Source organism: Clytia hemisphaerica, unplaced genomic scaffold (genome assembly GCF_902728285.1).
Source record: "Clytia hemisphaerica strain Z4C2 unplaced genomic scaffold, Clytia hemisphaerica genome assembly, whole genome shotgun sequence".
Classification (NCBI taxonomy): domain Eukaryota; kingdom Metazoa; phylum Cnidaria; class Hydrozoa; order Leptothecata; family Clytiidae; genus Clytia; species Clytia hemisphaerica.
Window position 1 is genome coordinate 506419 of NW_027103694.1, and position 27177 is coordinate 533595.

At 35.1% G+C, this 27177-nt stretch overlaps 2 protein-coding genes and 1 long non-coding RNA gene across 3 annotated transcripts; 2 read left to right on the plus strand and 1 right to left on the minus strand.

The window, feature by feature from the left end:
* Positions 1-560: 560 nt before the first annotated feature.
* On the plus strand, positions 561-7711 carry LOC136803894 (protein draper-like). Its single transcript, XM_067060620.1, has 6 exons — positions 561-637; positions 1229-1360; positions 2133-2233; positions 2947-3039; positions 3324-3510; positions 7411-7711. The coding sequence occupies exons 1-6, from the start codon at positions 561-563 to the stop codon at positions 7529-7531; spliced, it is 711 nt and encodes a 236-aa protein (XP_066916721.1). The 3' UTR covers positions 7532-7711.
* A 1645-nt stretch (positions 7712-9356) lies between these two features.
* On the minus strand, positions 9357-11785 carry LOC136803871 (uncharacterized). Its single transcript, XM_067060594.1, has 2 exons — positions 10521-11785; positions 9357-9717 (listed from the first exon to the last, which is right to left on the minus strand). The coding sequence occupies exons 1-2, from the start codon at positions 11599-11601 to the stop codon at positions 9428-9430; spliced, it is 1371 nt and encodes a 456-aa protein (XP_066916695.1). The 5' UTR covers positions 11602-11785; the 3' UTR covers positions 9357-9427.
* A 2905-nt stretch (positions 11786-14690) lies between these two features.
* LOC136803904 (uncharacterized) lies at positions 14691-17025 on the plus strand. Its single transcript, XR_010846217.1, has 2 exons — positions 14691-14839; positions 16484-17025. It is a non-coding gene; the product is annotated as an uncharacterized lncRNA (long non-coding RNA).
* Positions 17026-27177: the final 10152 nt, after the last annotated feature.

The following is a 27177-nucleotide window of genomic DNA, read 5'->3' on the forward strand; positions in this document are numbered from 1 at the left end:
CAATAGCAACAATATTTCTTCTGATATTAATTTTTTTTGCCTCCCATAGCTTAAAGCACGACATCTAGCCCTTCAGGCTTTATAAATCTATGTTTAAAGGTTAAAAAGGGTTTTGATTTTCGGATAGGGAATAAAGTTGTAGGGTAAAAAATTTGGTCGGGACTAAAATGATCGGGTGATGAAATATTTCGTCACCTTCCCAAAATGAAAACCAAATACTTTTTCCCGAGGTAGTGACAAAACGTAAAGTAGTTGTTGTTAACTTGAGTAGTCTTTTAGAAAATGTTCAAACATAACAAAATCGAAATTGTTCTTATAAAAATTCTAACAGGCCATTGCTTGACAATTCAATCTTAGTTGTCAACGTTACGTCAATCTAGTAGAAGTTTAGAACTTAAACGAAAACATTTTGTTATGACATGTAAAAAGATAGAGAGAGAGTTGACGATTGTCTGTAAGTTGATAACAGGCAATTTATGAAAATGGTGGAAAACTAGATTGTATACTACTTGAAGTAGAATTTTGTTTTACTGTTTACCAATTCAATGAGTATTTTAAAAATGTTGATTTTAATACCACTTCTATCAATTTGCAGTCTTGCAACGACTGCTGGAACTAAAAATGTGGAGCCTAAAGGGTAAGATCTTAATATATCCAAAAAAAACAAACGTTACCTCTTTTAGCAGCCCTTATCTCACTTTCCCAACCTCGCTTTTTCTTTCCAGGGCATGAAATCAAAAGAGAAGGAAACTAAAACTTTGCGGCTCCTTGACGTATCCATTTTATATATGGGGTATGAATTAAAAAATCGGCTAAAAACCCACCCCACTGCTTCTTAATTTGAAAATAACACTTAAAGTCAATCTCAAAAGTATATGAGCACTTTATTTTTTTGACGAATTCTCAGCTGCAATATCAAAAGCCAAGTAGAGTTGGAAAGATATTTCCAAGGAGCATAATGTAATAGATTAAAGCTTTTTGAGAAGTTGAAAAATGAAGAAGAAAAATGAACACAAATAGGGTTGTGAGCAGACGGGCTTACGTCACTCGACTTCACTCTCCAATCCTTAGTGGGACTAAAAGAGAGGAAAAATAGAAATCTTTTTATTTTAATTTCATAATCTAAAATTTTCTATATCAAATGACAATGGCCGCCCCTTACGTTTACCATTGCTAAGTCCACTGTATGCATACAAAAAAGTTAAACTGAACTATATTTTCTTTTCAGAGCCCATGTATGTCAGAGGCTAGAAAAGTACGAGACTCAAGAGCAGCAGACAAACACTAGACTGGTGTCAGAGAGTTACAGATACTGTTGTGAAAGATTTCTCTTGTGTATGAAATACTGCAGTGGTGTAAGGTACCAGTTTATTAGATATTATATTTTTATCTAAATAAGTTTGCGTTTATCGACCCAGTGATATTCATAATGGAAGTATTCGTGGCTTGGATCACGAGAGCCAAACGTAAATCTCGTGATCCAAGCCACAGTAAACTTCCAATATTATATTTTTACCCGCTCTGTCTCAAAACTCTTTTTATGACATGTTTGAGGAACCTCTTAAACTTTTGACTAAGAAATTGCCTTATTTGGTTGTAAGATGGATAGTGACTCGATATACTTAACTGAAAAGTCCATGGTGTTCTAATTTAGAACGCCATGGACAAGTCCCTGTCCAATCTCTTACGCAAGAAGCAACTTGCACTCCTTTTTGATTTACGGACAGACGTAATACAATCATGAGCTCCGGTCGTGAGTGTTATCAGAATCATAAAAAAGTGAACTAAGAAAATGGGTTCAAGATTGCTAATGTCTGGAAATTATTATTTCGATTAATGATCAACACTTCAGGAGAGATGGAAAAAATAGCATAATATTTTGCAGTGAGGACTGGCTTATTTGATTGTTTTCAGTGAGGACAAAAAGTGGAGTATAATTTTCCACTGGAACGATATTTTGACCAATTTTTTCCAGTGGGAAGGGGTCCCAGTGGGTCTTTGAGAAGGGGACGCATCAAATAATGCCTCAATGAGGTGTCAAGGTGAAAAGACTCTTGAATCAATTCATGAACGTTTTAAAGTCCAGCACTTCCAGTGCTTAGTTTTACTACCGGATTGTTCTTTTGTTTTAGATATCGAACAGTTTCAACAACAAAGAACATACCAGGTCATGGTCATCGCATCATAAAATATTGTTGTGAAGGATGGATTCAAAAGGACCAAGAATGTATACGTAAGACGATTATTTATTTATTCTTAGTGTAGATTAGGGGTGCACTAAACAGTAAGTAAAACGACTCTAATTCAGACATAGTAGAAAAAAAGCAAAAAGTAATGGAGGGACTAAACTAAACCCCGTAACGTATTATCATATAACGCCTATACACGCATTATAAACGATTCCATTCTACACTACCATGTGATTCACAGGAATATTGAATATTGAACTGTGGAGACAGCCTAATTTCATAGATTGAATTTTAGCTGATAAGAGATGTTCCACTTCTTCTTGAATTCAAATTATCTAATGAAAGCTCTTATTTACAGTATAAGACAGAACACCCCTGTCTCACAGTCCTAGTGGAACTTTTTTCTCAGTGGAGATAAAAATTCCTATTGAAATCCCAATGGGGATAGAAATTGTATTGTTCCAAGGTTAAAAAATTCAGTGGCAATGGTTTTGAAGTGCAATTTTTGAACATTGAATTTCGAATGGGGATGAAATAAAAGTTACTTTCCAAGTGGGGCTAAGGTTTTTTTCTAAGGTATTTTCCCACCGGAGATGGAATTTTTGTCAATCTTTCCAGTGGGCCCGGGCTCTCAGCGGGTCTGTGACATAGGGGTATGAAATTCAAGCTATTAAAGTTCCCTGGTCCGAGTCCTTTAATAACTTACAAGGAAAATTTTTTCATTTTTGCTTTCATTATTCCTTTAATTTTTTTTCAGCTACTTGTGATTTTCCCTGTTTTCACGGGACGTGTATTCAACCAAATTTTTGTGGTTGCGTTGAAGGTTATACTGGAAAATCATGTGAAAAAGGTAAGACAACTTTTTGTTCTTGTAGAGAAATCGTACATTCAGATCATAGTCATAGGAGAAACAATATTTAGGTTCGGTTAGGTTAGCTTTCTGCAGGTTCAGTCGTAGTGTTCGCCGCCATTTTGAATATTCTTTGCACTCCGTGTACGGCCGACGAAAAATATCAACATTTCGCTGCGACGGCTTGAGACTAAGGTTTCTCCTATGACTATGTTCAGATCGAGACCAGCATTTAGAAATATGGATTAAATCAATTAGGACACAAAATCTCAATCTTTTTTTAGAGATACAAATACCAACTCAAAAACCAGTGGACAAAGATTCTAACAACAGTCAAAATGACAAAAATACCTCTGAGGATGAAAACAAAGAAGTACAGGCTCACTATTGGTCATGGCTTGTACCCACCCTTCTTTTCATTCTTCTAATTGCTGCTATGATAATTGTATACAAAAGAAGACAAGAAAGCATGTAAGTTGAAGTTTTGATACAAAATGAAATTTTGATTTAAGGGCTCTGACCATCACAGGAAAAAATTTTCGATTTCCAAGGTTGGAAATTTCAAGTTTTCTTAGTTGGAAAAAAGATAAAATCCAATGGAAAATCCAACCTGAAAATGTGTGACATTGTCCAAGGTTGGAAATGTTGCATTTTCCATGGCTCGGAATTTTTGAAAATTCAGTTGGAAAAAAGCCAAAATCCAAGCTTAAACAAGGTTGGAATTTTTAAAAAATTCAGTTGGAAAAAAGCCAAAATCCAAGCTTTAACAAGGTTGGAATTTTTTAAAATTCAGTTGGAAAACAAGGTTGGATTTTTCGAAAATCTAGGTTGAAAAAAGCCAAAATCCAAATTTAACAAGGTTGGAATTTTCGAAAATCTAGGTTGAAAAAAGCCAAAATCCAAAAAGTGATGGCAGATATGTGGAAAAGAGATCTTAAGCAAGGTTATTGTTTTTGTGAACAGTCACTCGCTAGCCTAGGCTCGATGGCTCCCGGTCAATCTCTCGTTTTTGTTCGCACAGATACGTGGTTGATACAGAGGAATGTAAAGAGATGGAAAAACAGCTTTTCTGATTACTCAAAGTTCAACGATCACTTCTATTGAAAACTCTATTGTAAAAACGTTGATTAGGTCGTTAAATGTAAGTCCAGAAAAGACGGCTCGCCATACAAATTGGACGGTTTCTACATGATTTAACGATAAAAATGAAAATTAGTTTTTCCTTTTTCGCCGATTACTAGTTCAATTTTTAAAAATAAGGAGCAATCTTTTTACCAATGTATAGCAAAAGAAATTCTTAACGCAATGATATTAAATTGATTCTTGTAAAACTGTCAAAAATCGAGTAAAATCAAGATAAAGTTATAATTTTCTCGAGCTCTAGCTCTCCATATAGGTGCGGTCATGATGCGGTTATATCAGTAGAATCGCTAAGAAATTTTGAGCAAGAAGATATAGGCACCTTTTCGTATAGGAGAGGTGTACCCAAAATATGAGCCCTAAAAGTTTGCGCATAATTAGGCTTGAAACAGAAGAATTTTGTCACAACACGCTAATTATGCAGATTTTTTAAAGCGACAACAAAAGAAACCTATTAACTCGACATAAACTCCCTTAAGGGCAAGAGACCTGGTAAATGACGAGCCGTTTTTCCATTGTTTTCAAGAAGCTGTTTTCCATCTCTTTACATTCCTCTGGTTGATATTAGATCACTCACACAGCTCAGCAGGGCGCTATTTGAAACCATGACACAAGTACCCTATGTGCTTCACTGTGCGAACTCACTGCGATTTACCGAGGCCGCTCCTAAGCGACGCCTCACCTGACGGAATCTTACAGCTTGACTGCTCACATTATAGTCTAGTATCCAGGTTTGCTATACATCAAAACAGTTTTGAGCGAAAAATCGCTTGTGGTTTTCTCAAAGGAGCATGCGCAGAAAATGGTTAGAAAAACGTAATTTCCACATGGATTTTTAACGTTTTCCAAACTGTTTGGAGAAACACAAATTTCCAACCCAAAAAGTCTAGTTTTCCAATCGAAAGGGTTTCAATTTCATAAAAATGTAATTTCCACATGGATTTTTAACGTTTTCCAATCTGTTTGGAGAAACACAAATTTCCAACCCAAAAAGTCTAGTTTTCCAATCGAAAGAGTTTCAATTGCATAAAAATGTAATTTCCACATGGATTTTTAACGTTTTCCAAACTGTTTGGAGAAACACAAATTTCCAACCAAAAAAGTCTAGTTTTCCAATCGAAAGGGTTTCAATTTCATAAAAATGTAATTTCCACATGGATTTTTAACGTTTTCCAATCTGTTTGGAGAAACACAAATTTCCAACCCAAAAAGTCTAGTTTTCCAATCGAAAGAGTTTCAATTGCATAAAAATGTAATTTCCACATGGATTTTTAACGTTTTCCAAACTGTTTGGAGAAACACAAATTTCCAACCCAAAAAGTCTAGTTTTCCAAGAAAGGGTCTCAATCTTAGAAAAATGTAATTTCCACATGGATTTTTAACGTTTTCCAAACTGTTCGGAGAAACAAAAATTTCCAACCCAAAAAGTCTAGTTTTCCAATCGAAAGAGTTTCAATTTCATAAAAATGTAATTTCCACATGGATTTTTAACGTTTTCCAAACTGTTTGGAGAAACACAAATTTCCAACCCAAAAAGTCTAGTTTTCCAAGAAAGGGTCTCAATCTTAGAAAAATGTAATTTCCACATGGATTTTTAACGTTTTCCAAACTGTTTGGGAGAAACACAAATTTCCGACCCAAAAAGTCTAGTGTTTCAACCTGAGGTATCAAATTTACAAAAATATGTATTTTCACATCGATTTTTGACCATTTTTTTTCAATTTCCAAACTGTTTGGAAAATAAAAATTTCCCACCCAAAAAGTCATGTTTTCCAACCAGCCTTGGAAAATTGTCATTTCTACATTGTTTTTTTTTCACTTGATTTTTCAAGCGCATTGGTTTATTCTACAAAACCTATGGGTAATTTACGTTTTCCAAATCACTTTAAAGTAATCGCTCAAATTTCCAACCTTCAATTATAAAACCAAAATTTCCAACCCAAAAATATCGAATTTCCAGCCTTGGAAATCGAACATTTTTTCCTGTGCATAGTCCAAAAATTGATTTTGGTATTTGAACATAAAAGTTATATTTCAGGTTCCTTAACACTTTTAACAAAGAATTGCCTTTATAAATTGCTTTTTAATCGAATCACTTAAGAGTAATTTAGAATTTAATTGCAAAAATGACGTTATGAACTTTAAAAAGATGTTAATAATATGTTGCATCACCCTCTTTTACAAAAAGTGCTTAGTTTTAATGGGTAATTAACTTTTTTGTTTCAAAATTTCTTTACACTGTCCGCAAAGAATTGAACTATTTTAAATTTTGTGGAAAATTTTTGTAAAAAGATGTGTCAAAAGTTATGACTGTTTTTTTAAGCAAAATCCAGATGTAAAATTGATGAAAAACCACTATTTTGAAAATTTCGAGACAAAGAAGCATTTACAAAAATTTTCCGCAAAAATTTTTATTGTTCGGTAAAAGATACACCATCTACTGCGAAAATTTTTTCAAAATGTTTTTTCTTCGCCGAAACTAAGCTCTTCAAAGTTGAAATACTCTTCCTTGCAAAAGTCTTCATTTTCTTCTTCATCAAATTTTTTCAATGCAATTTTTGAATTTTCAGATTCAGGAATAGTTTGTCTAACAGAAAATGTATAACGTGCCCTAGTTTTGTTGGTTACATCAGTCAGAAAACACATTTTAAACAAGGCAATTATGAAAAATTCACTATGGTCAGAGCCCTTAACAAGCACAAAATAAGGTCAAACGTGGGGCCACTCGAAATTACTCTTGACTTTATTCAACCAAAAGTAATTTCAAAGATGTGAATAACTTGAATACTTTTTGAATCAGGACTTTGTCTCAGTCCGAGTTCTAGAACAAAGCAGTCTTCTCAATAGCGTAGACAAGAGGGGTGCAAAATTTGTGGAGGAGGGCAGATTTGCCTAAGTACCCTCCCCGGGCCCTATACAAATTTTGTCTACTCTACTGATTTTGCTCTTACATTTAAGTAGGGAAAATTTTCGAAAGATAATCCTATAATTAGCTTACCATGCAGGCCTGTGTTATGCAGGGGGTGTCGCACCGCCCCTAGATTACACTGAAAAACATTTTCCGCTCAATCATTTCTAAGCATTTTAACTGTACAAAACTAACTAACTTTGTTAACATTGCATAAAATTTAACTGAATGATGGAAGTTTTCTTGATGCCTTGTGTCAGCCATATATATTCTCTTTAGACCAAGTGTATCTTCTTTACCGAGTTCTTTACCACATTTTTCAGCTACAAGGAGACATTATTAGTCGACAAATCACCCGTTCAATATAATAGCCTGCAAAACGAGGCATACAGCAGCCAAAGCTTTGATATCGAAGATGGAAAGAGACTCGCCGATAAAGCATGAATATTCAGTTTTATGGAACTTGTCTTACCTAGTAACCTTTTTTTTACAACACATGGAAAAATAGCGCCTTTTTTAGCCTGTGTTTTTGACAACGAAGACCGTTAGTTTCTGGTGTGTCCGGGTTTGTCTGGGTATGTGCCGTCCTTAAGGGAGATTTTTTGGGACGTGTTAGGGTCGAAAAAATAGTTTTTCACTCACTTTAGTCACTCCGGCGGGCGCTAAAATACGAAGATTTTGGCATGCCGAAACTACAAAAATGTACTTAACAACTCGCTAATGAATATATCAAGCAAACGCAATTTGCAAAGACAAAGATCTTTTTTATTATGCCCCCCCCCAGTGGTTTGCGTGAATTTGTAAAAATTTTAGTTGATAGTAGCCATGGTTATTTTCACTGGGATGATTTTTAAGTTATTGTAAATTTTGTTTTAAAAATTTAGTAATTCTTTTATAATTTCATTGTTTCCAGAAATATGTCTATGATTATAAATTTGTCATCAAATAACTCTTTGTTGTTTGAATTTCTTTGTGCTTAGTCTCAAAAATTCAAAAAATGCATTATCTTGGAAATATTAGGAAATTAAACTATTCTTTTCAACATAATGGTACAGGCCCGGCGGAACAAACCTTAAAGGGGGGAGGCTGAAGGCTCAAAATGAGATAAGATTTGCTTGGAATTAAAAAAAAAATCCCATTTGCTCAAAAGTAGGGAAGCTGAAGTCTTTAGGTTACGATAGAAATTTTGATCCTCTCTTGTTATTGTTCCCCAAAACTTCTATCTGTGCACAGAAGCATGAATGTAGGTAGAGAGAAGAGACTGGAAGATACTGCCACCAAGAGTATCATAAGTATACACTCGGATACACTGTGATGGCAGATCACAACCCTCTCTTCGGCACGTATATGTAATTTCACAGTCAAAATGAATCATGAGCAATCGGGACCACCGCGTTGTGGTCTAATTTTTTGGATGGTTTTACGTTTAGCCAACAACAAGCCGTTACGAAGGCGCTATCAGTCCCGATTACCCATGATTCATTTTGACAGTGATATGGCAAATTTAGCCAGGACAAAAGTAGCCAACGGGAATAAGAAATAATCAAGTGTGATAATCACTGTACGTAATTTTAGGATTTCCTAGAAAAAACATACTCAAGGGAAAGTCTCCTCGTCGGTTGCGATATTTCTAGTAAAACGTTTAAAGAATAAATCATATTTGTTTTGTGATTGTAGACTTTCTTGGCTTGATTTGATAGATTTCGAAGACAAGTACAGATAAAATTTAAAAAATGCTAAAAATTTTAAATACGGTAACATTTTGACTGATTTATATGTACAAAAACTAATAATTTAAATTGAAAAGAACAAAAACAAAAGCAATTTAAAAGCAAATCTCGTACCCAGAGACACTTGCACCACTTTATTATTTTGCTGATGGAAGTTGGTACAATCGTTCGTGCAAGATCAGAGTCATGCAAAAAAGCGAACAAAGGAACTGGGTTCGAATTTGAAGTTTCCTAATGAAAGAAGCAGCGAGGAGCATTGTGGGATATAAATTCATAACTTCACTTTCACAAGGAAAGATTAGACTCAGATCTGAGGATAGTGGCCAACAAGCCTTGCAAATAAATAGTCTGTGATTTATACCTGGGTTAAACATGGGAATAGTGTTCAGGCTATTTAGTTTGTAGATTTTCCGAATTCTCAAATAATCATATATTCAAAAGATTTGATAGCGCCTGCTAAGTCTGACAGGGGGAGGTTTTAAAAAATATGATACTCCAAATGCCACTTGCTAGGGTCTGAATTCTGTCTGGCATCAGGGTTTAAATTTGGTCTTAATGGTCCATTTTTCAAACTCCAACAGTTGTTCGTCAAGGTTAGTATATATAGAATCTATGTTTTAAAAGGATTCTCAAAACCAAGTATAGACGAATAAGTGCTTGCAGCTCCACAGCCCAATGCTATAAACACTATTTCGATTAGTAGAACTTTCTTGTGTAAAGGTATTAAATGTTTTTCTTCGATTTGTAAGTAAAACATGGCTGGGAAAATATAGCACAAGCAAGTCAATGTAGATCCACCAATGAGCGACAAGTTAGGCCCAAAGTTTGGGAATAACTCTGCTAAGCCAATCATTAAGACTCCATTGATTGATCGAACCAAAATACGCTTGATGCCGAATTCTAAACAAAAGATGGACAAAGGTTTTGTTATTAAATAAGAGTGATATTGTTTGCTTACTCATCAATTTTAATTTACAAGCTTTTTCCCATTGAATTGACACGGAGATGTGGAGCAAGATTGGTTAGACAGAGGAAAAGAAAACTATTTTTTGCTTATATCAGCACAATATATCAATAGGCAGACATTGTCCTGATATGAAACATATGTCTGGTATGAGACGGAAACACTTTTAGCTAAATTTGGAAATAATTATTTGAGACAGGGACGTATGGTTTAAAATATCGTCTGGTGTCTAGTGTCTACAATAGTGGCTTATGTTTAGGTAGATTTTTAGGTAGATCTGACACAATTAAAAATCTTGGTATAATAGTAGAGGGAAATTTGTTCGATTTTTTGAGGTCGCTCGACTTTTTTAGTCAAAACACGTTGTTAGACATTTTTGGAATGCTAAGGGGTAGGGCAATCGAAATAACACCCCGATGTCACAGACCCGGTGGACCCCCCACCCCGATGGAAAAATAGGCCAAAAAATCGCCCCCGGTAGAAAAAATACCCTACATTTTCAACCCCACTGGGAAATTGCCCTATGATTCTATCTCCATTGAAAATTGAATGAAAAAAAATTGGACTCCAAAACCATCCCCACTGGAATTTTTGAGCCGGAAACAATAGATTTTCTATCCCCATTGGGATTTCGATAAAAATTTTCATTCCCCACTGAGGGAAAAGGTTCCACCGGGGCACTGATACAGGGGTGTAAAATAACATGGGTGCCAATTTTTATAAGAACAAAAATACATACTGTGTTCAATTCCGAATTTTTCTTCCAACAACTGAGTGATTGGATTGGTAATAACGACAATGGCAAACAAAAGATGAAAAGTAATCAAAGTCTTGGCTATCGTAATCATAGTTTTGCCATTTCCAGGTAGAGTCTCCAAAGTTTCTAAAACATTAGGATCAATTTTACTTCCGATACAAAGATATGGTAACAAGGTGCATGGTAGGTATAATACAAAGATAAAGATAAAACCAAGAAATGCTGCGTAAATGAAACTGGTAGGTTTTTTCATATCAGCTTGAAGTGTTGGCAATAGAGATCCACCTCCATAAGCAAATGCTATAGTACCAAATGCAGTGAAAAAGCTGGTAACACTTGGGTCTGTAAATTTAGATTCATCTGCCATGCCATAGTTGTACAAATGCATAGTAGAGCGTATAATGATTAATACACAAGCAGCAAAAGTGCAGACTGTTGCTCCATAGGCAATAAACCACATTTCCTTCGGTGATGCAAACCAAGTACATGGAATCAATACAGCACCACAAATTAGAATCCAGAATCTAAATTCAGTTTTAGGATCATCAAATTCTCCTATAGATACGTTTAAGATTGAAGAAATTTGTTTTGCTGACAAAAGGATGTATACAACCGAGGATCCTACCAATGTAAAAAAGATGCATAGTTCGACAGCATATTTACCAAACTTTCCAGCAGCATGGGTCCCAATCAAGGGATAAGGGTCTCTGATATTCCTTGGGACATCATGTTTTCGTTTAATGATGTTCCAACAATCACCTAATAAAGTTGCACAATAAAGTGCTAAAAGTCCTAAAACAACCAATAGCCCTATTCCAGTCCAACTCGTACCAGCTAAGGCATTCGGTAAAGCTAGAATTCCACTACCAGCAATTTCAGCAACTATAAAAACAGCTGTTTTGAATATTGACATTCCTCCAGGCATTACTTCACCAAGTTCGTCGTCATTTTTATTGACTGAGGTTCCACATAAAAAACAAGGACTTTCAACTTCACCTTCGACTGTTTCTTCCTTGGAAGATATGGATTCACCAAGAAGTGGTTTATTCTCTTCGTTTTTCATCGTTTTATGATTTGTGAGCTCCACAAGAGACTACAAGGAATATCAATGGTCATTAAAGGTTATATCATAATATTCAAATCTAGTCAATGCTGTACTATGTGCAAGCTCCCATTTAGATAGCATAGAAACAGGTTGACATTCTTTTAATCCAAAGTAAATTCATTTGAAAAAAAATCATGACACACAATGTTTTGATTTTATTCGTCTATGATGTCTATAACAACATTTCCATTTAGTGGTATGCAGGTCATATGATCTGAAAAACAAATCACGCTTCTGTCACGTTTCTTATTTATAAGAATAGTCACATCAAAATCGGCGATACAGAATTTTCCTAAAGGACATAAAACATATATGTAATCTAAGAAAAATGATTATTTTTTCAGGTCATTAAGTAAGCGGGTAATAGCATATCACATTAGCCTCTGCATGAATAATTTGCCCTTCTTCACGTATGGTTATGGGCTAACCAAAATCATCAAAATGTCATTTCTTGTTCTTAAAATGAATGTTTTCTTTTTGGTTCAGATGAGAAATCGAAAATTAAGGGTCTGCTTGTCATAATTGTGTACACTCTAAGGTGAAGCTTCCTTTACAACAAAAATCATGGGGTACACGTTTTTTCATAAGAACTTCTAAAATTTTTGAAGCTATCGGATGTTCTTAACTTTTCTGAGATTTATACCTAAGAATGATCTTAACATGTTCTTATTTTCACCATTTTGTGAATATTTTCGTCCATTTTCTTAAAGAAATTGGATGTTTTAGAGTCCGCAAAGCCTTAAAATGTTCTAACTTTTTCTTAATATTTTGACTATTGAAGCCTTATGTTCTTACATAAAAAATGTGCAACGCTACGACGAATAGATAATGACAGTGCACATTTAACCAAGAAACATAAGATATCCTATGTTTCTTGATTTAACTAGCACGTTCATCATGCCAAAGCTGCCCAGATGCAACCCTTTTGGCCTAAGAACCGCCGTCCCAACTACCTTAAAGTTTAAATGATAGTTATTGTCGATATGCTATACCCGGAGGTACTTAGCCCGGTGACCCACTTATAGCTTTTTGATAGACTAGATGGCGCTGATAAGAGGTGGTAGCAAATCCAGATAATCCAGACCACCAAATTTATAATCTAAATGAGCTTAACATGGGGAGAAATGCTCTTCGATTCTTTGAATATTAATGTGATTGAGACAAGTTCTTATAGTTTGTCTCCATAGTTTAATTTATTTCAGAGAGAGATAAGCTGTGCTTTTCAGGGTAGAGGTACTAGGGTTAGAGAATGTCCAGGCATGTGCAGAGTGGACCTCCGAAGACCGGTCCATGGAAAGACTAATTTTGCCTAAATACCTCCCTCCCCCGAATGCACTGGTTCTGGAGAATTTACTAGTTGGGAGGATGTCACCTGAGAGAGGGGAGCAGTCTTTTGAAATCATGTTTTGAAGTGAGGATCCTATACTTTCGGGTACCTAATAGCCGGGGGGGCCGCTAATTAATTTTTCGAAAACATTTTTGGGAAATCTTTTTTGAAAGTTCCCTCTTTTGCCCTAATTCTGCTCTATTAGCTTCTTTTTGGAAAATTTTCTACCCAGGACATTTTTATTACAACCCCCCCCCCCGCTTATTAAGTTTTGAGATTTTTTCTAACCCCCCCGCTTATTCCAAACCTATTAGGCTATTAGGTACCCGAGAGAGTATCAAGCCAAGCAATTCACATTTTAGGGTAGTGGTCATATCTTAGCCCCTACAGTGTGTTATGATTTATAAACTTGTATATGATACACGAAAACACTAGGGTTAGATTGATATTTAGTTTAGCGTGTATGTTTAGTTAGCCTGGATATCCAGCCCGTAAACTTTTTTTTTTGATTTTGATATTCCTTATGTTTACGGTCTGGTTTACCTAGATCGTCTGCATTCTCATCTGAGGATGATTATGCGGATATTCTGATTGGTCGGTCCAAGCGAATCAGAGATCTGAATGGTGGCGCCCGTATAAGAAATTATGCGAGCCGACTTGAAGTGTTCGCCTAAATATTTAGGTGGACCGCGCGGGCGATCAGCAAGGCGCATACGCTGCTTTGCAAATCTCCCTGACTTTTCTTCTTCGAAGCAAATAACAATAGAATATCTAATTATCTCCCTTGGGTGTTTGACCACGCATCCAAATAAAAATAACAATAATGGTAGGGAAGAAGTGTGAAGATCAAAACATGGAAATTTTTAGATGTTCTGGTTGTTTTCTTTTCAATTACTTGCTTAGATATTCTCGTTTTAATCTTCTTAATGACTTGGTTGCATCGTGTAAAGAACTAAAGGTATATCTTTCTTTTGCTTCAATTCTTCTTTTCTGTTTGCCAATTTTGTATTGCTGTTTTGGGTTGAATATTTTGAAAAAATTTTTCTCCAAAATTTACTTTGCACTTTCTGTGTCTAACAGACTTTCCACCACACTGTCTATATTTTATGGTCAAGGCTGCCATTCTAAATTGATTTATCACTGCTGGGGTACCATCTTGAAATTATGCATGTCATTATGTGCATATATTTATTTGCAGCCATGGGATTCATGCAGGAAAATCTGTCAACAGGGGTTCACCTGATTTCTAGGTGAACCAAGCTCTATAATTTTAGAACTTTGCTTTGTCTGGGTTGAGGTAAAACTTATTTTTTCTAAAATTTTGAGCTTGGATATCCAGGCTAATGTTTAGTGTGCAAAGAATCCGAGGAAATAAATTCGGCGAAATCACTTACTCCGCAAAGAAGAAAGAAGGCTCACTTCGAAACATGATTTCTGAATCGGAGATCGGAGATACTAACATTTTTGAGCAAATCTAAGTCAAACACAGTTTATTGTTTATTGTTCTTGTAAGTTGCGCACAAAGCTCCATAATATTAATTTTTGTTTTTGAAAAGTGCGCATATGTCCAGGAAATGTTCGAGCACATGGAATTAATTGTGCATGAGAAAGGACAATTAACTGATTGCTTTAATATTTAATGGGAAACTCGTTATTGCCAACATAACATGATATGCAGCAATTATTCTGCATATAAATGTCAAACCGCCATCCTTTTAATCTCAATGATCGCAAGAAAGAAAATGGTCGAAGCAAGAAATATCATTTTTATGATTACATGTTGTTTAGTTTTTGGATTATTCACAGCATCCTGTATAGGAGCTGAGTGGGGTCGAATAAATGCTAAAGATCTCCACCAAAGTTTTCAGGGTAAGTAAGGCAGCTTTGTGTCACAGACCCGCTGGAGCCCCAGAGCCTCACTAGAAAATTTGGTAAATATTTCATCCCCGGTGGGAAAAATACCCTAGAATTTCAGCCCCATGGGAAATTGACTTTGATTTCATCCACACTCGAAATTCAATGTGTAAAAATTGCACTCCAAAACCATTCCCACTGGATTTTTTGACCCTGGAACAATAGAATTATTATCCTCAATGATATTTCAATATGAATTTTTATCCCACTGTGAGAAAAAAATTTCACCGGGGCTGTGAGACTGGGGTGTAGAAAGGCTTAACCCTATTAGCCCCAGGGGGGGGGGTAGAATCTACCACGCTGGAGTTCTTTTGTTTATATCTCGAAGAAAAATTTTTTAAACGACTTGAAACTTTCTGACTTTTAATAAAATCTTATTAAGAGTACCTGTGCAAAACTTTAGGGTCATAGGTTGTCCAGATCAGGTTTTATGACTTTATTGTGAAACATGACATAAAACCCAGCTAAAATCGCTTAAAACTCAAATTTTAAAGTGCTGATAACTTCTAAACTCTTTATTCAATCATTTTCAAATTTTGACACGTGATAGGCATTGATAATACAAATTTAAAAGATCAAAAGAAAATTTTTGAAAATGATGACGTCATCGTTTATGACGTCATCAAATTTTGAAAATTTTACTCATCTTCAGCATAGAATTTAAGAAAAACTCTTTATGGAAATTGCAAAACCGGCAATTATGTTAAAGAACAGTCTTTTACCTTTCAGAATCTTCAAACAGAATTGAAATATCTTTATTGGTTCGACTGTAATAGACATTTTTGTAAACCATATATTTGGGCTTTTTTCCGACAGGTGGAAATTTTGTGATGACATCATCAAATTTTTTTTCTTCCTGGAAAATTGTATCATGATGGAGAACATCTGTACCAAATTTCATGGCCATAGCTCTTCTAGATCGAAAATAATCGAGGGTGGTAGATTCTACCCCCCCCCCCCTGGGGATACAAAAGTAAAAAAAACTTGGGGCTAATAGGGTTAAAGCTTTTGTTTTTTACGATTCGTATTCATTCTTTAATTTCTTTTTTATTTTTTGCGTTCAGTGAAAAATCTTTTCTGGCCTCGGGGATATTTAATAACAACAGAAAACATTATAGCTATAAATGTTTTCGTTTTCGATTTCATGTGACGAACAATTTTATTAAAACATGAGCCTCATAAATTCTGACAAATTACTTAGATAGCAAAGGCTCAGATTTCAGCAATGGCTAATATAAATTGTGGAATTCAAGCCACTTTAAAGTCAGCAAAGAAATCAAATAAGCGTATTATTTGAAACATTTTAGGAACTGTACTTTCGACTAAAAATCACAAAAATTAAGAAGAACTTACCAAAACTTACTGGCCAGCTGACACACAACGTTGTTTCAACGTTAATCTAACGTTCACAACGTCCATTTAACGTTAGATCAATGTTAAAACAACGTTGTGTGCCAGCTGGGATGGCTCTTTCACAACCAGCTGTCATCATTTTTTTTTTCTTTTTCATTATTGACTTTACGTGGAATTAAAATCCGCATTCTCTTAGCCATTGTTGAGATCTGATACGCTGGTATTGTTAATTTCAAACAATTTTAGGTCATATTGGCTTGTGGAAAGGATGTGGACTCGTGAACTATATGATGAACGAAACTTGTGTCGATCTTACACAAAAAACAGTTCATCCAGATATCATATTGGTCAGAGGTTTCAGCATTTTGGCTATCATTTTTAGTGCTGCCACAGTCATTTTGGCATGTATTATGACAGAGAAAGGACATTCTATAAAAGATGCTGGCAAGGGAATGGCTTTTGTAGCTGGCTTAGGAGTTGTGGCAGGAATAGTTTTTATGATAAATATTGGACGTTTCAAAGATGACATGAGAGTGCTGAAAGAAATTGAAACATTGAACTATAATTTTCAGTATGGAAGGTCCTACTATTTGAATTGGGTTGGAGTTGCCGGAGCAACCGCAGCTGCTTTAATAGCTCTCTTTGCAAAAGATGTTGATCAAAACCAAGCGACTCCCGAAGCTGTATGGTTGTTCGAAAAATCACTAGAACCCAAGGAGACATTTATAAATGAAGATAAATTTGAATTGGCAATAGCTTAAAAATGATTTAGATTCTTAACATTTAAATCAATTCTTGAAGACTTTATATGATAACGATCAATCTTTTTGGATAATGCTTTTGCTTTAAAAAAAATTCTGACATAACATTCATATGACCTGTTTTCTTATATCGTGACTTTAACAAAGTCGTGACCCTATAATGTTGCGTTAACCGTAAAAACAATATGCGAGAGTGCTTTTTTGAAACCCTTTCTGCTTTACAGAAATCTGTGGTTATTTGCTCATGTTAGTCGGTGCTTTCGCACGAATCGAAGAAAATGTTTACGAATTCAAAAATCCATAGAGGAAAATTCAGTGGCTTAGGTTTAATCATGGAGGTAATAAAGATATAGATGGAGAGAAAACGTCTCGGTAATGACCTAAATTTATAAATCTATTCAAAGTGGCTTTTCTTTGATGTACCATCATTGGAAGCAAAAAAATCCGAAATGTAAATTTATAAGAACAGAAGTGAGAATGTTATCCTGATTGAAATAAACTTATTATGCACAAAGTTCTTGTTCAAACACGATACAAAAATAATTCCCTCAAAGTCAGGTCACAATAGTTCTATGATTTCATATCGATGTATTTTTGGGCGAACACTGTGCTATTTTTGAGAGTTTCAGCACATTTTCCTCGAAAATTTCTTTATTATAAATCTTTACGTCTAAAAGGGAGGAGGCTTTCAAATTTTGATGGATGATTAATTAAAAAGTTACCTAATCGTAATATAGAATTCTTTTTGAAATTTATTGATGATTTTATGGGAGGGGACCCTTAGAAATATAGGATTTTGTGCTTGCTACGGTAAGCTTTTTTTTATTTTGATCAACAAAGTTATTATCTCACAATAGAGTTGTTAAAAATCGTTCTATTTAGTTTTTTATGAACTTAAATATTCCCATGAGTGCACACAAAATTGATTACTTTTTCCCATTGCAATCAAGGAGGCGTTTGCTTCCGATGATTAGGTACAATGAAATAAAAGGAGTTAATTCTCCATCTATATCTTTATTACCTCCATGGTTTAATTAAATTTACAAAGAAAACATGAAGGCAAGGGATCAGAAAAATACATTAAAAACACCCCTGTCTCAGTGCCCCGGTAGAACTTTTTCCCTAACTTTTTGCCTCAGTGGGGATGAAAATTTCTATCAAAATGCCAATGGGGATAGAAAATCTATTGTTTCCAGCTCGAAAATTCCAGTAGGGATGGTTTTGGAGTGCAATTTTTTAATGGGGATAAAATCATAGAGCAATTTCGCAGTGGGGTTGAAATTGTAGGATATTTTTCCCACCGGGGACGATTTTTTGGCCTATTTTTCCACCGGGGACCGAGTCTGTGACACAGGGGTGTATTAAAAGCATAGGGCTTTTCCGGACTATAAAAAATTGCACAAAGATACTCATAAAAGGGTGAAATTGTGAAATTTTTATTGGCTTAAAACTGAAATAGTTAAGAACATCCCAGGGCTTCAAATATTTTGGTCGTTCTTATAAAAAAGTGTGGAACAAGGAAAAATTATGTTTCCTGTTGAATTTTTAGACGAATGTATCATAAACGTATGTACCGAAACTAATTAAATCGTAGCAATAAAGAAATTATTGGAATGTTTTTCATTGGTTTAGGAACGTAGATAGTTAATTGACCATGTTGACCAAATATTTAGGAAAGTAAAAGAGTTTTACAGTAGTGGTCATCCCAAATCATTTAATCTAATTTGTGTACCATTTAGATCATCAGTCGGTTTCATCCACCTTGGAAGTAAGACACGTCAGCTAGAAACACCAACACCAAGTAGAATTATTCATCACAATTTTTTTAAAGATGGTCCAAACGGAAAATGTTGTTTTCGTGATTTCTAGTTGTGTAGCTTTAGGATTATTTGCAACGTCTTGTGCAGGGATGAGTTGGGGTGAATTGAATGTTAGCATTGACGGCAATTTTCATGGTACGTACGTTAATAGTTTTCAATTTGAATAAACTTTTATCAACATTAAGGCCGGTCTCCCACTTTCGCGCGATATGAGCGAAAACATTTTAACGTTTTTGTAAGGTTATTGGTCGGTTGAAAATGAAGCAATTCCATTGGGCAAATCTGACGTAACTTCTTTCAACATTTCATTTTTTCGCTTGAAACTTTTTAATGACGTAATCTTTTCTGTAGGCAAAAACGAACAATCCAGCAATTAAAGAGAATGATCAAGGGTAAGTGGGTGCCCTCTTACCTCTAGTATATAGCAATCGAAAGAGGACCCTTTTACTCACCTCCGACTGAGGACACATACTTTATGAGTTTTGAAATTAAGCTGTCGATTTAATCTTTATCCTTAATTATTAGCTTCAGGTAATTTTGGGCTATGGAGATCATGTGATTCTACATCGTTTGGCGTTAGAAAATGCACAGAAAATCCAGTGAAGCAGGTTAATCCCAAATTTCAACTAACAAGAGGCTGTAATGTGATGGCAACAATTGCGAGTATCGTGGCAGTCATTATGGCTTTCATCAATATCACACAAAATGGTAACTCCATAAAAAATGGAGGTATTGGAATGGCTTGCGCTTCCGGTCTAGGAATTGTAGCAGGAGTGATTTTTACAATATTTCTTGAACATATTAAAGACGAACTGAATATGCTGCGGGGCTCATTTCAAAATGGTTCATTTTATGAATTCCAGTATGGCTGGGCATATTTCTTGAATTGGGCAGGTGCTGGAGTTGCCTTATTTTTGGCTCTTATTTCACTCTATGACAGTCGAACGAAAAAAACAGGACCACCCGGAGCACTTAGGATGCCAGAAGTAACACCTGAGAATGAGAAAGCTCACAATGGCTGTTATTGGGTTTATCAATAGATTTTTAAAAACGTTGGGATTACAATTCAATTTTTATAAGGTGTTTGATCATTAAAAGATTTTTTTATTAAAATGGTTATGTGCATATACCTCACCTATATAATTCAATCCGACATGAAATTTTTCTATCAATGTTTACTGCGAGAACATCATCCAATACCAGGGTATAATCACCCAGCCGGTACACAACGTCAAAACAACGTCCATTTGACATCCATAACGTCCAAATAACGTTATTTGAACGTTTAAACAACGTTTTGTACCAGCTGGGCAAGGAACTTAGCAGATATTGGAACCTCCGTGGTTATGTTAGGATTCTGTATAGTAATGATTGACAGAGGGCATGAATATATTAATGACTGGACGTCTATCTTCTATTATTTTTTTGAAGCGAGTTTCGTTCCCGCCTGTATATCCAATTTGCTATAAAAAAGCTACAATATTCCGTCACAATTTTATTTCTTTGAATCACTTAGCTAAACAGGATTGATAGAGCTTGAAGATTACTCGTAATTCACAAAAGAATTATTCTCGAATTATTCTTGTATTTCGTCAACACTGAAATGGAGAATTTTAACTGCATGTATACTTTTGAATCACTTTTGTCGCTCCAATAATTTTTTTTTGTGTGACTGGAAAAACATAGTATGCCAAATTTGAGAGCCTGTGCCATAAGAATATCATAATTTTATAATCCCATACTCTTGTCTCCCGAATAGACGTCCCCCACGCTAATTGTTAAGAGAAATAAAAAACCATCCCCCCGCTCTTATTAAGACCCCCCCCCCGCTAATTAAATTCGAATAGTTCAATATTTCATTACAGTGTAGATAAACCTTACTTGTTAAAATTTTCCTTTTTGTTAGTATTGGTTCTTATTTTACGTGTTCATTTGTTAAAGTTTCTTTTTTGTTGTTGAAATTGATATCAGTTAAAAAAAATTCTGTCTTCAAATTACCCCCACCTCTTATTCTATCCCCCCCCGAAGATTTTCTTCCTCCTCCTGCTTATTTGGACCCCCCGTCTATATTTCATACTTTTGATTCAAAATTTAGAAATTTAGTCGGAGTTTTGACAAGCTGACGATGATTTTGTCTCTGATATCTTTGGTATGATATATAGATAAAGACTTGTTGAGAAGGGTAGCTTTCTACAAAAATACAAAGGAAATGAATGTCCAGTCGTTTATATGCAGAGGGTAAGTTTGAAAAGATTTTCCATTTTAGGGTCGATTTTGTAGATTAATTTATTTTCATTTGCATAAATATTCCCAGTTTACATTTTCTTAGTTTCATTACTCGTGTAAAATTGTATAAACAAATAAACAAATCCTGACTGCAAAATATTGTGCTATTTTTTGTTCGTCCCCGTTCGTCCCCACTGAATTTTCTAACTTGAAAACAATGTGATTCAGCCATAATAACAATATCAGCGGCGATCCCAGACGTCGTAAAAGACAACTTTTTTCTAAACAGTCAAGAATAACACTTCTTATGATATATTTTGATAGCCATCTCAGTGGTCGAGAAAGACGACTTAATCCTCCAATGCAAAGGTATGGAATCAGCTCTGATTAAAAAAATAATCCCGTTTATTCCTTCAAATCGTTTTCCATTCAATTTAAAAGAAAAATCCGTTGGTAAAGTAGGGAAATGAAACTATAATTCATTCCTTCAAATGATATTACGGTAAATGAAGTCGACGTAAAACAAAGTCGATAGTTGATGATGTACGGCTCTATATCGTCTTTGCTGGCCTAAACAGAAGACGGTATCTTGTTGGTTTTACCGTCGTCGAGCAAAGTCGACGGCGATTTCGGCCCCATGTCAGCTTTGCCTTATACCGTCCCCCTCGATTTATCTCGAATACATAAACTCGCTATTGATATTCGAGGCAGGGGTACCATTAGCCTGGATATCCAAGCTAAAAATTTCAGAACTAGCCATAACTTTCATTAAGGTACATTTCAACGCAGCAAAACGAACACATAGAGTTAAATTTGCGTTCAAAAGGAATGATTTTAGCCTTACAAAAATTTTTGTTAAGAGTGACCTCTCATCTGAGACAAAATTATTTCAAATGCTAACAAATGTGTCAAGGGAGTGATTTACAGTCTACTTAGAGTGACATCCGTGCCTTGTCTTACACGTTTTTTATAAGAACAATTTCATAAGAATACGAGGCTGAAATTTGGCCAAAACCTATAAACAAATTAAGAAGAATCTGAGCCTCAGATTTCAGAAATTACTGAGAAGTACATAAAAATACAGGACAGTTCTCCTGTCTATACAAGATCTAAAACCATTTAAAACATCCGAAGATTACATCAGAGTCCACAAACAACTTTGCATGCATTATCTGGATTATCATGACCAACCATCCGACCATGTTTTCTCGGAGAATGAACTTACCTCTGTTTTCTTTTTTTTCAAGATTATCCTTTTTTGTTTCAGAATTGCTCCGAACCATGTCCAATCTTTACGGCTTTAGCGAAGTGAGCGCAAACAAGTGGACTGCACTCTCATATGAGAATGTAAAACGCTCTAGGGAGACCAGCCTGAAACCAGAACATAAAATATCAAAAACTAGGCTGTGAAATAGTTTACAGCCTGGATATCTAGGCTAGGGTACCATATCCTTTTATGAGATTGACTTTTGAGGTAGGAGTATTGAGTATAGCTATCATTCGATAGAAAAAAATCATAAATGATAGATTTCAGGTTCTACCGGGACTTGAGCTCGGATCACCAGATTCAGAGTCTGGAGTGCCATTACATAGAACCGCTAAGAATGTTTATGCTTTGATTGACATGCTGGTGAATGATTGACAGTTTACCGAATTAATATTAATAGTATTACCGAAAGTTTAGAATTTCATATAGGTTTATTTCTACAGTTTGTTGAGAATGAAATTCAAAGCTAATTAAAAAAACACCAACCGTCTGATTTTGATGATTTCTTGTTTTTACAAAATTAATGAAAATGTTCTTGTATATTAACCCTTTAAGTGCCGCGGTCATTTTTTTCTAAGTTTTTTAAATGAAAATCGCTAGAAGGAGTTAGAAGCTCATTTATAGTCTGTTGGATAGCTGAAAGTCTCCTCTTTCTTTTAGGCGCCTTCGGAGCCGCCCGATTTAGGTAGAGCGGGGTAGAATTTAGGTAGGGCCCAGTGGTAAAACTTCAAATTAATTCTGCAGGACAGAATCAAGTTAATCAGGACCAAATTTGGAGGTTCTTGGATCACTCGTTGACCAAAAATGGTAAAAAAAACAGTCGAAATCTTAAAAAAGTGCATTTTTGCATTTTTTTGTATTTTTAGCTTAAAATCTCGCTGAAAAGACTCACTTTTGAATTTTTTTTGCTTAAACATAAAGCCCAATCCAATTTCTACGAGTTAGACCAAAAATGGCGATTTCTAACTCAAACTGGGCATTACAGGAGGGCTTCGCCCTCCTACATAGCCCATGTCTGATGTATACGGTTTTAAGGGTTAAATGGAACATTATGATTAAAACATTTTCTTGTATTTTCAAAGGAAAATTAGGTTAGAGAATATGTCTTGTATTTCCAAAGGATAATTAGATAAATCACATTTATTGTATTTGTTTCAAGAAAATTATCTAAAGTGAAACTATTTTTTTGTTAGTTTTACTTAGCCTGGAAATCCAAGCGTTAAACTTTTTTCACAGTCTAGTTTATGATATTTTGCTGCTTGTTTAACGCTTGGCGCAGATAACTCGCCTGCAGGGAGGTTTTTCCCTACAAGAAGTATGTTAGGTAATTAGACGTATTTAAAACAGCAAGAATTTCATCACTTAAAAATCAATTATAGTCTTGGCAATGTTTTTATAATCCTCACAATCTGCTACGAAACTAAATCGAATTTCATAAACACGTTTCGATTCCAGGGCGAACATCATCGTCGTTTTTATTTGGACGTTACCTCATCGGGGAAAACTTCGTCGGGGAAAATTTATGTCGGGAAAAATGTTCGTCGGGGAAAAATATTCGTCACTTGGCAAAAATTTCGTCACTTTTCCCCGACGAAGTTTTTCCCGATAAGGTATTTGATGAGTTTTAGCCCTGGTCTCGGGTATGGGAAAAGATTGCGTAATCTCGAAATGTTTATATCATGTTTCCTATCATTACATACACTCATAAACGCACTTGCCTAACAACTGAATTTGCTCACATCTCCCCGGGAATTTATTTCAAACTGTAACTTTAGCAAAAAAAAACTGATAGGTGTCTTACTATACTTAACAAGTTCTTGTTTTCCATTATCTCCATTTTTCTACAATCATGGACAAAATATTTGAGACAAAGGGCATTTCCCTGCGAAATTTCAAACACCGCAAATGTTTTTAAGCGCTTTTAAGCGCGTTTAAACTACAGAACCGCTCCAAAATCGAAATATTCAATGAAAGAAAGTGGAAGTGCTAAAATAGCAATTCTCGCCCGAACTTTAAATTCTGAAATATGTTAAAATACACTAAAATCTCAATAAATTTCGAACATGATTGAAATTCCATTATTATTTCCATTCAATTTTCTGAAAGTTTGATATTTTTCTCTTCTTTCTTAGTCTAGCAAGTTAGACGACTAATTCAGATATAGTAGAAATGGAGGGACCAAATTTTAGTCGTCTAGAAACCTTTGTGCAAGCCAAAAGCTTAATATTTGTTTGCTATTGTTAATGAAAAAAATATCTAGGGGGCTTGTTCGGAAAAAAACGGTTTGTTTTGATTTCGTAAATCGATTTGATTGGTTTAGAAAAAACAATCGAGACGCATACCATTGGTCGAAACACATAAAAGGAGAAATCAGAACACACAACAATTTTCTCTCTCGAAAAATTTTTCTCGTTTTTTTAAACTAATTCCAAACAAAAGAAAAGTGTCATGTCAAGATTGCAATTATAATTTTTTCCCACTCAAAAATAAACTTTTCTTGAAAAAAAATGTGTGTTGATTTGTTGTGTGTTAAAATTATTTTTTTTTTCGTCTTTCATTTTGTTTTGAGAGTTTGTTGTTGCTTGATCAAAAATTAATTTCTCCTTACCTTTCGCGCGCCAAATTCTTACGGAAGCACCCCCGTCCGAGAAAAGCTTGCTTTTGTTTTCAGAAAAAACCCTTTGTTTTCTCGCTACGCAAGTTTCTGCGTAGCTAGCCGGGGATTCTATAATGCCGGAACACCGGATTCTTCCAGTCGTTTATACAAACTAATATTATCCCGTAACAATTATCGTATTATCATATAACGCCTATACTACTGTATTACACGCATTACAAACGACTCCAGTCTACTTCTTTCTGCGTTTTTCTTTTATTGCAACCGCAGGGAGCCTAAAGTACGGAAGCCCAAATGAACAAAAGTATCACAAACCTAGGTTTGCGCTTCGTAAACCTAGGCGGTTTATGCTTAAAAACCTAGGTTTACGCCCTGTAAATCTGGGTTTATGCTTTAAAACCTAGGTTTACGATTTGCAAACCTGGGTTTACGCCCCGTAAAGCTAGGTTCATATTTTAAAACTTGGGTTTGCGCTTTGTAAACCTAGGTTTACAGTTTGACTACCTGAGTAGTTTTGAATAATAGCATATAGTCCTCTAACCTTGTTGAAATTGCTGACCAGATCAATTCATAGCAAACGAAGAAGATACTGGATGTGACAAGCAATCTAATTGGCCAATGGTAACATAATGTCTAAGACATATCTGGAAGTGCAAAAAAACATGGCGGTCTATTTCCTGACTTCTAGTATGGCTATAAAAAATACACAAACCTCATGTGCGCTTTCAAAAATCTGGTGGTGGGTAATTCTGGTTTCACAATCTTGTCTGTGAAATGTCTGTTTATTGGAATATATGTGGTTTCCAGTTTTATAATTTGCTTTTTAGTTCCTATTGGTCAGAAATACGAGAATAATAGGTTCAGGAAAGAACGAGCATCGATTGGTTAGTCGTGTAAACCTAGTAAGTAAAAAGCCTTAATCCCGCAAACCTAGGTTTACAAAGCGTAAACCCAAGTTCTAAAGCACAAACCTAGGTTTACGAAGCGTAAACCCAAGTTTTAAAGCACAAACCTAGGTTTACGATATTTTTAGTGCATTTGGGCTTCCATACTAAAGCGACCCAGGATAGCATTCATAGCTTCTCGCTTAAATATAGTCAGCTTCACGCCTAAATATAGTTTGACAAATAGCTCACAAGTTTGCGCACTTGTGGGTCACTCTTCTTATACCGGTTAAATGATTAACCGGTTAAATGGTAGCCCGGTATTAAGTCTTTTTCCTAGAGAATTAATGAATCCAGGAAATTCCCTTCTGTGGGAAATTCCCTTTTTTATACCACAAGTAGTTATTAAGCGCTCCGCGTAGGTTAAACAAACGTGATAAGTTATCATTAGCCAAATTCTGGAGCCACTCGCTGCGCTGCCGTGCGCAGCTTGTAGGGACAAAAACTACTTCCGCTTTCGTTTTTAGGCGGCATTCGCAGACATTTGGTAAGAAAACAGTGAGACTCCCCCTTCTTTTTACCAGCAAAAAATAGGAAAAAGAGATTGGATTTATGTTGGAACTTTTATTGGATTTCAAGAAAAAACCTCTTCCAAACATGAAACGTTTGGAGAATTTTCAATTATCTCGGCCTCAGTCTTTGGCCTATAGCCTATGAACTTTTGTACTGTATATGCTTTATTTGGGCTATTACTTTTCGTAGAAAAACTTTTTCTGTTCACTTTAAGCCTCAGTTGAGTATGATAGGTAGATTTTGGGTTGGGAAATAGGTAAAAAGTAAAATTATACATAAACATGTTTGAGTGTTTGAGAGTATTTTGACTTGACTTCATGTTATGTTTTTCTTATCTTTACCACACCAAAATTATCCAACAAAATAGAATTTAAAAACTATTTTCAAGCATAAAAATATTTGGCTAAAGCAAATTTTTTACAAATTTTATATATTTAATGATAAAGTAAAAACATCTCGAAATATTATTATTATAATTTTTATGACAGTACTTTTTCTGTTGGGAAGTTGAAAGCTTTTCCACCAAACAGAATTGAGCACTGATAACTAATAATCCATATAAAAAAATAATTTCAGACAGTGCTTTAGGCATCATAACTTTGCCTGAAAATGCAATGACTACAAAGTGGATTTGTACCGTCAAGGGCTCTAACTTTGGACAGTCTGACAAAACATGGGACAGCAATCCGGCAATCTTTTTACCGAACCTTCAAAGTCATTTGATTAACATAGTGGCAAATCATAGAAAACAAACTTGCTGTCAACAGAGATTTAACAGTGAAAATACAGTCC